General features: G+C 41.1%; 1 protein-coding gene across 1 annotated transcript in view; it reads right to left on the reverse strand.

Annotated features, from left to right (window-relative positions):
* Positions 1–15,322, reverse strand: part of cdc45 (CDC45 cell division cycle 45 homolog (S. cerevisiae)) — a 42,056-nt gene that overhangs the window by 13,718 nt on the left and 13,016 nt on the right. The window contains exons 7-11 of the mRNA XM_078421228.1: positions 13,052–13,100; positions 4,775–4,836; positions 4,612–4,662; positions 2,819–2,938; positions 1,815–1,946 (exon numbers count right to left, since the gene is read on the reverse strand). Of these exons, the coding sequence (XP_078277354.1) occupies positions 1,815–1,946; positions 2,819–2,938; positions 4,612–4,662; positions 4,775–4,836; positions 13,052–13,100 (414 nt within the window). The remainder of the gene's footprint in view (positions 1–1,814; positions 1,947–2,818; positions 2,939–4,611; positions 4,663–4,774; positions 4,837–13,051; positions 13,101–15,322) is intronic.

Here is a 15,322-nt window from a genome sequence, read left to right on the forward strand (position 1 = left end):
CTGGCATGGAAGAGAGGGTGATGTCCAAATATTGAGCTCCAATAGGATTTGAGTCGAGGATTTAATATCATGCATCATGATGATTCACAAAACATTCTATGCTCGCTTTGAGCAGAAGGCCATCAGGGCGATGACATCTATTCTGACTCAAGTGTGCCAATTCCCAGAGTCACTGTTGTAGACGTTATTTTAGCCTTCCCAAGGGTGAACACGGAAAGCAACAGTTCCTTAAGAACTGCGCAGACCGTGAACCAACTGTTCACGGACATCGTTAATCATTCCCTACTCCATTCTAAGGTGAAGATTTCGACCATCTCTACTTCGGCAGCATCAATGGTTGAAAGCTTCAAATCCTTTGGAATAAATATCACCAGCAATTTATGCTGGACCAGCCACATCGAAGCAACGACCAAGAAAGCACATCAATGCCTCTACTTCCTCAGAAGACTTAGGAAGTTCGACATGTCCCCAACAACCCTCACCAACTTCTACAGAAAGCATTTTATATTGTGTAATAGAGTCTGAGCTGTCCAGGTTGGTATACTGGGCTAGTTCCATTTGTTTGCATTTTTGGCCCAGAGCACACTAAACCCTTCCTACACACATACCTATCCAAATATCTTTCAAAAGTCAAAACTGTATCTGATTCCATAGCTTTCTCTGATGGCTCAATCCAGATATGGACTACCCTATGAGTGAAAGAGTTGGTCCCGAGTCCCTCTTAAATCTCTTGGTTGTCCTAGAGCCTTTGGCCTCTAGTTTTACAATTCTCTATCCTGGGTAAAAGACTGAGTATTCACTTTATCCACGCCTCCCTTCAATTTGTATACCTCAATAAAAGTCCTGTAAGAAAATAACTGCAGATGCTGGCACAAATCGAAGGTATTTATTCACAAAATGCTGGAGTAACTCAGCAGGTCAGGCAGCATCTCAGGAGAGAAGGAATGGGTGACGTTTCGGGTCGAGACCCTTCTTCAGACACTTGTCAAAGTTAAAGTCCATTTCCCATTTCTCGGATTGTTTTTCCACAACTGATCTAGATCTTGTTGGAAACTTAGATATCCATCCTAATTGTCACCAACACCACCAATTTTCGTGTCATCTGCAAATCTACTAACAATGTTAATAACAATATTATCCAAATTATTAATGCTTATCAATAGCACTGGACCCAGCACCGACTACTACAGCACTCCACTGGTCACAGGCCTCAAATTGGAAAACAATCCTCCGCACTCTCCTTTGAGTCCTTCGTCCAACTTAATATCAAATCCAATTGGCTAGTTCATCTTGGATTTAGTGCGGTCTAACCTTCCAGACTAGCCTACCATGTGAGACCTTGCTAAAGATGTAGATAACGTGCCCTCATCAATCCTCAGTTACCTCTTCAAAAAAACTCAGGTTGGTGAGACACAATTTCCCATGAAAAAAGCCCTGCCAGCTTTCCCTAATCAAATAGTGCCTATTCAAGTTCCAGTAGATCCTGCCCCCAAGAATTCCCTCTCACAACATTCCTACCACTGATGTCAGGCTCACCAGCCTGTAGCTTCCTGGCCTATATTACTTAAATAATAGTACAATACCAGCCCCACCAATCTTACAGAAGTTATGGCTAATGACACAAATCCCTCAATGCAAAAAAGGTAAATTGGAAATGTGTCACAATATTATGAGTAGTAACATCCAATAATCCAGAATCACCAAAGTCCCAAGGATGCTGAATTATCAGTTTTACTGCAGTTTGAATTTAACAGTGGCTCATTTGAAAACAGTTTTGAATCATTAGAAGGTGGAACTTGAAAGGGTTCACATACCCCATTTCTGCTAGGAATTCCTGAAGTCTCTTCAAACCTTGTATGGACCACAGCTTGAGATTGGCATAGGTATAGTTGGAGTTACACATGCTCTCGTACAATGACCAATGGTGATACAAAGCAAGGCGTAGACTGAACAAGGTTTGCAATTAAAGAAAACTAAAGCATTCATATTTACAACACATTATGACATCAATACTAAACTCAAAGGAAGTGAAAATGCACAAGGCTTAAACTGAACTTGAGGGAGACAAAATTTGCTTTTATGTAATTACCGCATATCACTGTAAATGTCTACAATGTAAATTTAAAGCTAGAGCTTTCCTGAGGATTTTCAGTCAAATCTAATCCATCTCCAAGAACAAAGGCCCACAATGGAGCCACAGATTATTGAAAGGCCTTCCAACTAATGACATCAGAACCATTTGTGATCTATTTGAAGAATCTCATCTTTAGATATTGATACTATGATCGCCAAAAGATAAGAAACCATAACTGCAAGCCATCTTGTCCTTTTTCACTGAATAATGGCTTAGAGCTTGGGTTTGTGCTCAGTTGGACATTTTATTTCCTTCTCCTCCAAAGTACAAACTGTGGCATCATTTGAACCAGAGGAGAAACTTAACCTACTGATTGGCCCCTGCTAAATTTTTGAGATCTAAATCTTCTAATAAACTCTTGATGGTCAATCTACTGAGAGCCAATTTTTCTTTCTACTTGCTTAAAAATACAGTCCAACTTCACAGCCATGACTTGTGTAAGATGACCAGTGGTCCAGAACTGTTGAGCTACCATTTGCAACCCAAAAAACCCGTTTATCAACCGCATTGAAGATGAATTAATCTCAGATTACAAATATAAAAATTAAATTTAGTAATACAGAGAATATGCATTTTAAAGTACAATTGGTGGTTTCAAAATCCACATGCAATTCACCTACAACTTCAGCAATAACATTCACTTGGTCATCTTTCCCTGATTGTTGCATTCCGATTAAAGGATACTCAAAGTCAAAAGAGATTCGCATGCAATCAATAGAAAGTGTATTCTCCTCATCTTCATTACGATGATTGTGCCTCGAGACGTGACGTTGCACAATGCCAACATCTGTCACGTACTTCATGCTGCAGAACAAACCATGATTGGAATTAAGTTTCATTCTGATATCAACAAACAACCTTAAAAGGTTTGATGGTCAGCATGGTCCCATGGACAAAAGGTTGTTTTCTTCTTCAATTACTATATATAACTAGAAATATTATGGTTATAAGAGCAGATGGGAGGCTCGGTATCTTGTAGCATGTGACTCCTGAACACCCTATCTACCCCCAGGATATTGATGGAGGGGGAATTCCATGATGGTAATGCCATAGATCATCTAGAGTAAACAAAAATCTCACTTTTTGGAGACGGTACTTTTGTGGTGCAGAGTCTTGTTGATGCCAGCATGACCTATTTTGTGTACTGAAATCTACAAAATGGACTTGAATATTGCACAAAATGTGAACTGGGATATTAACTTCTGTAGGCATCTCTTTAGCTGGAATAATTGACAGCTGACAACTCCATTATCTTTGTTTGAAATGTCCCATGGTCCATCCATGTCCCTCAGAAATGCCACCTCAGTTACTCCAGCACTGTGTATTACTCAAGATTTCAGCATCTGCAGTTCATTATGTCACAATCTTTCTGGTACAAGATAACAATCCAACAATAATAGCACTTTACCTAAATGCCCAATGACTTCAGTTTTACCAGGGCTCCTCAATATCGAATTTGGTTAAATGCTACCTATTCTCCCCACCTCTAGAATTCAACTGTGAGGTCCAGTTTGACCGAGGCCGAGAGGAGGTCTGAAGTGGCTTTTGATACACTTAGAGTATTAGTGATCAGATAGGGCAATTGGATGGAGCAAGTGCTACTTAATAGCACTGAATGCAACAGCTTTACTCACTTTTTATTGACTGAATGAGTGTAGACTGATTAAACAGTAATTGGAAAAAGTGGATCTGTCTTGCATGCTCTTTGCATTCCTGAATGAATTAAGTTTGACCCCTTGGCTTGATTGCAACGGGAGAGTGAGGGATATGCAGCCTATGAGTTACATGGTTATGAATGAAATGGTGAGAATTAGTGAACCTTTAAAATTAAAACACGAAGAAAAAAAAATTTGTTGATGATTTAGAGACTTGCCAATAATCGTTTATTTCAATGTTTAATATTTTTGTTTATTAGGTGCAAATATAATGGCACACTTGGCTGGCAACATTAATTACCCAGTTAAATTTAGAGAATTCAAGAATTTGCCATCACTAAATGCTATAGAATGGTTGCGCAAAATATACAATGCTCAGCCATGGAATTACAATCTGAAATGGCCGCAGTCAATCCAAACCTGACCCGAGAATAAGTATTTCCATGCCGATTCAACTCAGATGGGGGGAAAAAACGCCGTGCAATATATTGTAATAACTGAACAAGAATACAGGATGCATGCAATTTTACTAAACAAATAGTTAATCTAACCCACCGAAATACGAATGTTCTGTTAGAATGTACAATCAGCCCAACCTAGACAAATAGTCAGATACTATACAGTCAGGCTCCCTTTGTGTAGCATGTTCACGTGTTTGTAATATTAAACTTTAAATTAAGTACACCCGATTTGTCGCAGTTTTGAGTCAAGGCAAATTGGCTCAGACTGATATCTTATATTTAATTAACATCATATTTCATCTGGAAATCTTCCCTGCTGATACTAGGCAAATTAAAAGCAGATGCATTTCAGAATACGTACTGTGTGATTTTGTCGTGAACCCATTGGTCCGTCAAACCAACAATAGCCCACCTAAAAAAACAGGTAGACAAAATATGACTTCAAGAATTAGGGCAAATTGCAAGTTTTGCAACAATACGGTCAAGAAAACTGTAATTTTCTATTACATGTGGAAAGCACTTACCACAACATATCATTTGAGTCCTTGGACATAATCCAGGCTAGTTCAAATATTACCATGCCAGACTGAAAATAAACAACAGGATCATTAATTAATTAGCTCTGGTCAAAATGCTGATTCCAACAATGCAGCATTCTTTACGAACACCAGCCTAGTTGGATAATGATACCCTTACATTTTACTGTAGCTGCATGCCCCATTTCCCAATTGAATTACTTCACTCAAGTCAACATTTTGGTATTCTGCAGAAGGACAGCAGTACTGTCAGAGGTGTCATCTTTCAGATGAGGCAATAAAGTCATGTCAAACAAAAAGGGAGCTCTCCCAGTGCCCTGGTGGGATCCAGCCGTCAGCAACAATTCTTCTACTCTGTGACATTGCTGTGCACAAAATTGCTTTATCTTTACCTAATTAATTAATAATCTTTAATTAACAACTGCAATTCAGAAGCTATTCATTGATGTTGAAAGCAGTTTGGGATAACGCAAGAACATGAAAACCCCTGTGCAAGAACATGAAAACCAGAACGTCAATGGAGAATCCCCAAAATTTTCTGAGCTCAGATCTAGAATACCATCTTCACAGTTAAACAAATACTGGAAAACATTGATACAAATAAATGCAAATAGAACATAGAAAAGTGCAGCACAGGCCACTCGGCCAACAAGGACCATGCCAAACTTGCTACCAAGATTAACTAATCTTTGCCTGCATGTGATCTATATCCCTCCATTCCATGTTCATCCATGTCCCTATTCAAAAGCCTCTTAAATCCCATTATCGTATCTGCCTCCAACATCACTCCTGGCAGCGTGTTCCAGGCACCTACCATTCTGTGTAAAATTGCCCCACACATCTCCTTTAAAGTTTGCCCCTCACACATTAAAATTATACCCTCTAGTTCTGGACATTTCCACCCTGGGACAAAGGTTTCAAGTGCCTAGCTTATTAATCTATGCCTCTCATAATTTTATATACTTCTATCAGTTCTGCCCCCAACATCCAACGTTCCAGTTAAAACAATCCAATTTTGTATGAAAATAAAGCACAACAATAGAAAGAAAAATAAACTAATTTATCATTGATTATTGACAGAAAATTACATGAAGGAAAGAACAAGTAGTGAAAAAAATATTTTCAATAGTATGTTTAAGAGAATTAGAGATGCATGCCTTAGTGAAAAAAGGAATCAAAATAAAGAAAGTAAAGAGAAAAACTAACTTAATCAATTTGTGCATTTTGAAAAGTCCGGGAGCAGAGCAAGGACGCCCGTTGGCTGAGCAGTAAAGTAAGTGCTAATCACAGTTGAACAGGCAGTTTAAGTGAGAAGTCAGGTAAATTGGACAATCAGGCAATTTAAATTGGTGATATAAGCAAGGCTCACAAAAGGGTGCAGCCCTGTTCAGGTGCAGCCCAGTGAGAAAAGTGCGAGTCTTTGGCTGCGAGTCTTCGGCGAGGAGGCTGAGGTGAGGAGGATACCATTGTTTTAAGCCAGAGCTGGTTATAGGCACAAGGTGATGGCGGAAAAGTTGGTGCGGTGTGTTTCCTGCAGGATGTGGGAAGACAGGGACGTCGCGGGAGCTTCTGGGAGCTACACCTGCAAGAACTGTGTCCAGGTGCAGCTCCTGAAGGGACGTGTGGTGGAGTTGGAGAGGCAGTTGGATGACCTCAGGGCCATCCGGGAATGCGAGAGTTTCCTCGACAGGACCTATTGTGAGGCTGTCACGCCAAGGGTCCAGGTCGAGCGAAGGTGGGAGACTGTTTCCGGGGGGAGTGGACGTGGACTACAGGAGACCCCAGTGGCTGTGCCTATTGCAAATAGGTATACCCTCTTGGGAACTGTCGGGGCAGAAGACGTTTCCAGTCCGAGTGGCGGACCTGTTGGCAAGGATACTCGACAGGGGAGACCGAAGTCTGGAAGAGCCATAGTGGTCGGTGACTCCATAGTCCGAGGGACGGACAGAAGATTCTGTGGCAGCAGGAGGGACTTGAGGATGGTCTGTTGCCTCCCTGGTGCCAGGGTTCAACACATCACAGACCGGCTTCAGAAAATCCTAGCGAGGGAAGGCGATCAACCTGAAGTCGTTGTGCACGTGGGCACGAATGACGTCGGGCGGAAGAGGAAGGAGGTGCTACAGCGGGAGTTTAGAGAGTTGGGAAAAACGCTGAGAAGTAGGACGTCGAAGGTAGTTATCTCTGGACTGCTACCGGTACCTCGTGCTGGTGAGGCCAGGAACAGAGAGATAGAGGGTATGAATTTATGGCTGAGGGACTGGTGCAGAGAGCAGGGATTTAGATTTCTGGACCACTGGGATCTCTTCTGGGCTAGGGGTGACTTGTACAAAAGGGACGGGTTGCATCTTAACAGCAGGGGGACAAACATTCTGGCAGGCAGGTTTGCTAGTGTGACACCTGTGGCTTTAAACTAAGTAGTGGGGGGGAGGGGTTAACAAATTGTGAATATGAAGATGAGGTAAAAGGGAATACAGGAGATATTGCAAAAGACTCTCGGAAGAATGGGAACAGAAGTTCTAGAGCGGAAAAGAAATTAAGGGCAGGGCCAATTGTGAACGATGTGAGAGGGGAGGTAAATACAGAAGTTAAAGTGTTGTACTTAAATGCGCATAGTATAAAAAATAAAGTGGATGAGCTTGAGGCTCAGTTAGTCATGGGCAAGTATGATGTTGTAGGGATCACTGAGACATGGCTACAAGAGGACCAGGGCTGGGAACTGAATATTCAGGGGTACACAACGTATAGAAAAGACAGACAGGTGGGCAGAGGGGGTGGGGTTGCTCTGATGGTAAGGAATGATATTCATTCCCTTGCAAGGGGTGACATAGAATCAGGAGATGTTGAATCAGTATGGATAGAAATGAGAAATTGTAAGGGTAAAAAGACCCTAATGGGAGTTATCTATAGGCCCCCAAACAGTAGCCTCGACTTAGGGTGCAAGTTAAATCAGGAGATAAAATTGGCGTGTCAAAAATGTAATGCTACGGTGGTTATGGGAGATTTCAACATGCAGGTAGACTGGGAAAATCAGGTTGGAAATGGACCCCAGGAAAGAGAGTTTGTAGAGTGCCTTCGAGATGGATTCTTAGAACAGCTTGTACTGGAGCCTACCAGGGAGAAGGCAATTCTGGATTTAGTGTTGTGTAATGATCCTGATCTGATAAGGGGACTAGAGGTAAAAGAGCCATTAGGAGGCAGTGATCACAACATGATAAGTTTTACTCTGCAAATGGAAAGGCAGAAGGGAAAATCGGAAGTGTCGGTATTACAGTATAGCAAAGGGGATTACAGAGGCATGAGGCGGGAGCTGGCCAAAATTGATTGGAAGGAGGCCCTAGCAGGGAAGACGGTAGAACAGCAATGGCAGGTATTCCTGGGAATAATGCAGAGGTTGCAGGATCAATTTATTCCAAAGAGGTGGAAAGACTCTAAGGGGAGTAAGAGACACCTGTGGCTGACAAGGGAAGTCAGGGACAGCATAAAAATTAAGGAGAGGAAGTATAACATAGCAAAGAAGAGTGGGAAGACAGAGGATTGGGACTCTTTTAAAGAGCAACAAAAGTTAACTAAAAAGGCAATACGAGGAGAAAAGATGAGGTACGAGGGTAAACTAGCCAATAATATAAAGGAGGATAGCAAAAGTTTTTTTAGGTACGTGAAGAGGAAAAAAATAGTCAAGGCAAATGTGGGTCCCTTGAAGACAGAAGCAGGGGAATTTATTATGGGGAACAAAGAAATGGCAGACGAGTTAAACCGTTACTTTGGATCTGTCTTCACTGAGGAAGATACACACAATCTCCCAAATGTTCTAGGGGCTGGAGAACCTAGGGTGATGGAGGAACTGAAGGAAATCCACATTAGGCAGGAAATGGTTTTGGGTAGACTGATGGGACTGAAGGCTGATAAATCCCCAGGGCCTGATGGTCTGCATCCCAGAGTACTTAAGGAGGTGGCTCTAGAAATAGTGGAAGCATTGGAGATCATTTTTCAATGTTCTATAGATTCAGGATCAGTTCCTGTGGATTGGAGAATAGCAAATGTTATCCCACTTTTTAAGAAAGGAGGGAGAGAGAAAACGGGTAATTATAGACCAGTTAGTCTGACATCAGTGGTGGGGAAAATGCTGGAGTCAATTATAAAAGACGAAATTGCTGAGCATTTGGATAGCAGTAACGGGATCGTTCCGAGTCAGCATGGATTTACGAAGGGGAAATCATGCTTGACAAATCTACTGGAATTTTTTGAGGATGTAACTAGGAAAATTGACAAGGGAGAGTCAGTGGATGTGGTGTACCTCGACTTTCAGAAAGCCTTCGACAAGGTCCCACATAGGAGATTAGTGGGCAAAATTAGGGCACATGGTATTGGGGGTAGGGTACTGACATGGATAGAAAATTGGTTAACAGACAGAAAGCAAAGAGTGGGGATAAATGGGTCCCTTTCGGAATGGCAGGCAGTGACCAGTGGGGTACCGCAAGGTTCGGTGCTGGGACCCCAGCTATTTACGATATACATTAATGACTTAGACGAAGGGATTAAAAGTACCATTAGCAAATTTGCAGATGATACTAAGTTGGGGGGTAGTGTGAATTGTGAGGAAGATGCAATAAGGCTGCAGGGTGACCTGGACAGGTTGTGTGAGTGGGCGGATACATGGCAGATGCAGTTTAATGTAGATAAGTGTGAGGTTATTCACTTTGGAAGTAAGAATAGAAAGGCAGATTATTATCTGAATGGTGTCAAGTTAGGAGGAGGGGGAGTTCAACGAGATCTGGGTGTCCTAGTGCATCAGTCAATGAAAGGAAGCATGCAGGTTCAGCAGGCAGTGAAGAAAGCCAATGGAATGTTGGCCTTTGTAACAAGAGGAGTTGAGTATAGGAGCAAAGAGGTCCTTCTACAGTTGTACCGGGCCCTGGTGAGACCGCACCTGGAGTACTGTGTGCAGTTTTGGTCTCCAAATTTGAGGAAGGATATTCTTGCTATGGAGGGCGTGCAGCGTAGGTTCACTAGATTAATTCCCGGAATGGCGGGACTGTCGTATGTTGAAAGGCTGGGGCGATTGGGCTTGTATACACTGGAATTTAGAAGGATGAGGGGGGATCTTATTGAAACATATAAGATAATTAGGGGATTGGACACATTAGAGGCAGATAACATGTTCCCAATGTTGGGGGAGTCCAGAACAAGGGGCCACCGTTTGAGAATAAGGGGTAGGCCATTTAGAACGGAGATGAGGAAGAACTTTTTCAGTCAGAGGGTGGTGAAGGTGTGGAATTCTCTGCCTCAGAAGGCAGTGGAGGCCAGTTCGTTGGATGCTTTCAAGAGAGAGCTGGATAGAGCTCTTAAGGATAGCGGAGTGAGGGGGTATGGGGAGAAGGCAGGAACGGGGTACTGATTGATAGTGATCAGCCATGATCGCATTGAATGGCGGTGCTGGCTCGAAGGGCTGAATGGCCTACTCCTGCACCTATTGTCTATTGTCTATTGTCTATTGTAAAATAGAGGGATGTGGTACTATGCTTAAATGGAAATTGCTTCCATCTGCAATGGACTGGGAGTTTTCATTGCAAGATAACACAGGAAATCATGACCATAAGCCAATATGATTACAGCATACCTTTGCATACAATCTTTCAAAATCTCATTTGAAGAATCATATTATTTGAAGGGAAAGATTGGAAATGAGTAGGTGGTTTTCATTGCCTCATTGGTTTCTTTGCTGATATTTTAGAATTAATTGGCACGCCATCATTTTGGAGAAATTGTTGTGGACCACCACTCCAGTTGCTGAGAAGTGAAGATCAATGCATACCAAAAACAAATAAAATGTAATCCTCATAAAGAGCTCTTTATCACCCCAAGGAACAGTACAGAGTTCTATTAATTAGCTTTCCGGACACCTTGAATAAATGTTTACAGTTTGTAACTATGAAGAGTGAAATACAAGAATGGCAAGTCATGCCGATCAAGCATTTGAAGATTAGCAACTCCCCAGAACAATCTAGCAGTAAAGAATTTACTTCCTCGATGGGTATTCACTCATGACGTGATGTTGGTCAGCAGTGAAGGCTAAAGCACAATTTATTCTTGTGCTTTGTTATCTGACAGTGTCATGCTAAGCTTCTCTGCAGTGACTGAACAAATTGTACAGGAACTGAGGCATGAAAGGAAAATGGATACAGGAGTGCAAATATGCTGGTCTTCCTGCCTAGGCAAGCAAAGTATATCAAAAGAAAATATAGATTAATGAAAATGTTCAAGCAAATAATGCCATATATTTAAACAAAAAAAAAGTTTTTTAAAGCCTACACTATGTTGGCAAGAGAAAATTTGCATCATCGCACAAAAAATTCCTTGGGAAAATACAACTGAACCACATTTTTGAGGGTATTTGAAGGTATTTCCCAGAAAATTGCCCAGTAGGAAGTACTAATAGAATCTCCACATCAGTCATCAGTGCCAGAACCTGCAGATGGTTGTGTTTTCACAGGCCTGTCTTTCTTGGTGCTTTTAGGTGGTACAAGTTGCAAATTTGAAAGGTGTCAAAAAAGCCTTGACAAAATGTAGCTGTGAATTTAGTGAACAATACATGCAGGAGCCACAATGTGCCAATGGAGGTTGAGAATACCTAGAGGCCCAAGGTATAAAACAAAGCTTATTCTGGTCATAAATGACACTCAAGGTAGGATCAGCATCAGTGCAAGCGTATCAAAGCATTCAGAATTGTCAAGTAGATGTTTATGTTCCACTGAAATGCTGTTGATTATGGAACTTAAATGAGATTGAACAAGTTGGGAGAAGAATTTACAATACATACAACAGGGTTGATTTCCCCCTTTTAAAAGGGAAGCAGTGTGATGCAAGTACTTTGGTTCTGAATCAGATGTATTATCTCCTAAATGAAACCATTACTTTAAGTTTGGCCAAGTTGGCATCACTAAATCATGGTTAATTCAACAACTTTCTTTTCAAAATTTGAGTGCCACAGTAGCTTCAAGAAACTGAACATTATACACGGTGGGTCTGGAGTCAAACACAAGCCATCATAGGCAGGGTGTGCTGACAAATCAGTAGCATCGTACTGATATTTGACACAGGCCTTGAAATTTATTGCTAGTAAGTTTGGATTATTGACAGTAAATAAACCTTGTCTCCTACCCACATGTAAAAACAATACTATTGCAAGGATTCTTTTCTGTAGGGACATGTATTCACAATCAAAATTGGTTGCAAATGGAACAAGAATTTTCACGGCACCCAAGGTGAATTTTAAGTCATCATATCTACTCTGGCTCCTAAGAGAAATTTAATCAGTCCCATTCTCCATCTTTTGTCCCATGGAGGTGAAACGAGATACCTGGCAAATAGTGAAGAAAGTTAGTGATGCTGTAAAAGCCATCCATGCACTGTCAACAGAGCAGCGGATGGAGATCAGGAGGAACGCACGCAAGTCTGTCAGCAGATTCTCTGACCATCTATTTAAAACGGCATTTATCTCTGCTCTGTAACTTTTTTTAGCCAGAGATAATTATTAAATGTGTTTAAATAATGACTCCTGGGAAAAGATTAATTATTAAATAATATGTAAATGATTTCTCCCCACTTTCCATCATGGGCTGGGGGAATGGGAGGAAAATCATTACACAGTATTGACACAGTTTGTATATATTTGAAAAGGTTTATGTTATTTTTGTACTGGGGAAAGCAGAAATCTTTTCTGAATTCTGCAGTAAATCACACCATGCGAGGAAAAAAATATGAATAAAAAAGGGTGGCACAATGGTTCAGCAATAGAGTTGCTGCCTCACAGCGCCAGAGACCCGTGTTTGATCATGACTACGGATGCTGTCTGCATGGAGTTTGCATGTTCTCCCTGTGACCATGTGGGTTTTCTCTGGCTGCTCCAATTTCCTTGCAAGATGTGAAAGTTTGTAGATTAATTGACTTCTGTAAATTGTTCCGGGTGTGTGGGACATAGAACTAATATACTGATGATCATTAGTCAGTGTGGACTCTGTGAGCCAAAGGGCCTGTTTCAATGCTGCATCTCTAAGCTAAACTACTGCAAATTACTCAATCATGCAAGAATGCAGTTCTATTTTGAGGGCATTGATCAAAACTGTAATTTCTACAATCCTCAAGAGGCACTGAATAATCTGGAGTGACACAGAATAGCATAATTTCAGTGAAAATAAAAAAATATATTTTGAAAAATATAAACAGCTAAACAGTACATTTTAGTTTCCAATGATTACAAATACGTACTGAAGTCCCATGGTATTCATATTGCTCATATTCAAATAAAATCTCTCGCCTGTAAAAGACACAGAAGTTTGATTGTTAGCAATCTAGCCACAACTGCTTTTTAACTAAAACTTGACATTCATTCTACCCAGAACATCACATTCAAATTTAACTGTGTCACTCCAAATACTACGTTCATTCCATTATTGAATTCATTCTTATATTCATGCCAGTCCCCACTAATTATGATTTCATTACATAACATTAAACTTTACAAATAAACATTCATTTGAAACTTTGACAAAAAATTCTGCCAAGGCAAACTTTTCCTACTTCCTAATGTAAAACTTTATTTGCAACTTAGTTTGCAAAATGCATGTGTCACACAAGGGTATGTGCCAGATGTATTCTCCTAATCTACAAGCATGTCCTCTTCCAACTAAGTATCTGGAAGGCAGAAGTCCCTGAGTTTACTTCTGTTACAAAATCAGTTTGTTGCCCATCACTTCCATTCTTGATAAGTGACTGTAGGCGTTGTATTGACCCTTATAGACAATGGACAATAGGTGCAGGAGTAGGCCATTCGGCCCTTCGAGCCAGCACCGCCATTCTGTGTGATTATGGCTGATCATTATGTGAGCTTCTGACAACAACCATTTCATTGCCAAGTGTCCACATTCTCCTGCATAGCACATCATCAAACAACACGACCCCTAACCAACTCAGTTGCTAAAATAGTTATCCATGCCTCTGCTATGTCGAGGCCAATATCCTTCTGAACAGCTTCCATTTTCCAATTCACATAAACATTCTTCCATGATTCTGCTGCTCTCTCTTTTATTTTACACCAAGTCCTACTTGTGCAACACACCCATACTAGCTAAACTACACAGGCTCCTGGTCAGGCAAAACTCAACTTTTTAAATCCTAATGTCAATCCCTGCACACCGTCTTATCCCTTATCACCTTGAACATTTTCTAGCCCAGCAATGTAGATCTGTGGTTCCCAGATTTAACCTTGGCTGCAACAATGATGGCCAGGGTTTCAGATACCAAAACTGTCATGATAGATGCTACTTACAACCTGCCTCTTTGAATAAACTCTTAGATAGGCACAATAGACAATAGACAATAGGTGCAGGAGTAGGCCATTCAGCCCTTCGAGCCAGCACCGCCATTCAATGCGATCATGGCTGAGCACATTTATGTAAAGTCTAAAAGGGAGGCCAAGCAGAGTGCTTTTGCATATTCAATGTGGCTGAGGATTTCAACGGCAGTTGAGAGGAGTTCAGGGAAGTTAAGGTGAAATGGGAAATGTAAGGAAACTTTGAGTTCTGCTTACCTCTGCATTATGCCACGAGTGCTTTTTAATCCATGCTGCACCATTAAGTATTTTGGGACATTTTGCATTAAGGCATTACATAAAACCATGTTGCATTATTAGAGTAAGGAATAAAATTCAACCAGAAAAGAGTAGATGGTGAGGAATGGGAGGGACATGGTTCTTTATTCAAAACAAAATTGTTAATTTTTTTTAAAACCAAAAGTGCAGACAACTAAAAATATTTTATGAGATGACCTGTGCAAAATGTAACCTATTTTTAAGATGAACCAAGATGCTGCCAAAGAGGAGATGCTGAGAATTACAAGATGTCCTCAGCACAAAAATATTGCATCTCTATGCAATATCAAGCAGTTTAACACCACCATTCACCATCATGAAGTCAAAGCAAAGTCAAATAAAAATGGAGAGCCAAAAGTAAAACAAAGCATTGCAATACCAGTTAAGAGTACATATAGAAAGGAGATTTAGCAGGATATTGCCTGGGAAGGAATGCTCCATTAACAAGGAGAGACTGGATAGACGAGCTTGTTTATCGAGTGAAAGTGAGCCAAAGGGACTGCGACTGATGCATACAAAATCATTATTCACAAAGACACGGTGGAGACCAGGAAGCATTCACCATCTCCCACCCCCACCCCCCACCCATGCAGTGTAGATGGGAACGTAATGGCACAAATCGAAGGGTAGGTGGCAGTAGCATGGACTGAATTGGCCTCAATTTTGCCTTCATTTGGCAAGCACCTCAACTTCAGGTGCGTGCTGGGGTCTGGCATGGGGAGGGGTGGTGTATATGTGCAGGATAATTGAGAGTGGCGAAAAATAAAAAGCAGCAAACAAGCCTGTTTATTCACAAAGAGGCAGCTGAGAACAAGCTACTCTTTGTACAAGAAAATAACTGCAGATGCTGGTACAAATCGATTTATTCACAAAATGCTGGAGTAACACAG

The sequence above is a fragment of the Rhinoraja longicauda genome, chromosome 25 (genome assembly GCF_053455715.1).
Source record: "Rhinoraja longicauda isolate Sanriku21f chromosome 25, sRhiLon1.1, whole genome shotgun sequence".
NCBI classification, from domain to species: domain Eukaryota; kingdom Metazoa; phylum Chordata; class Chondrichthyes; order Rajiformes; family Arhynchobatidae; genus Rhinoraja; species Rhinoraja longicauda.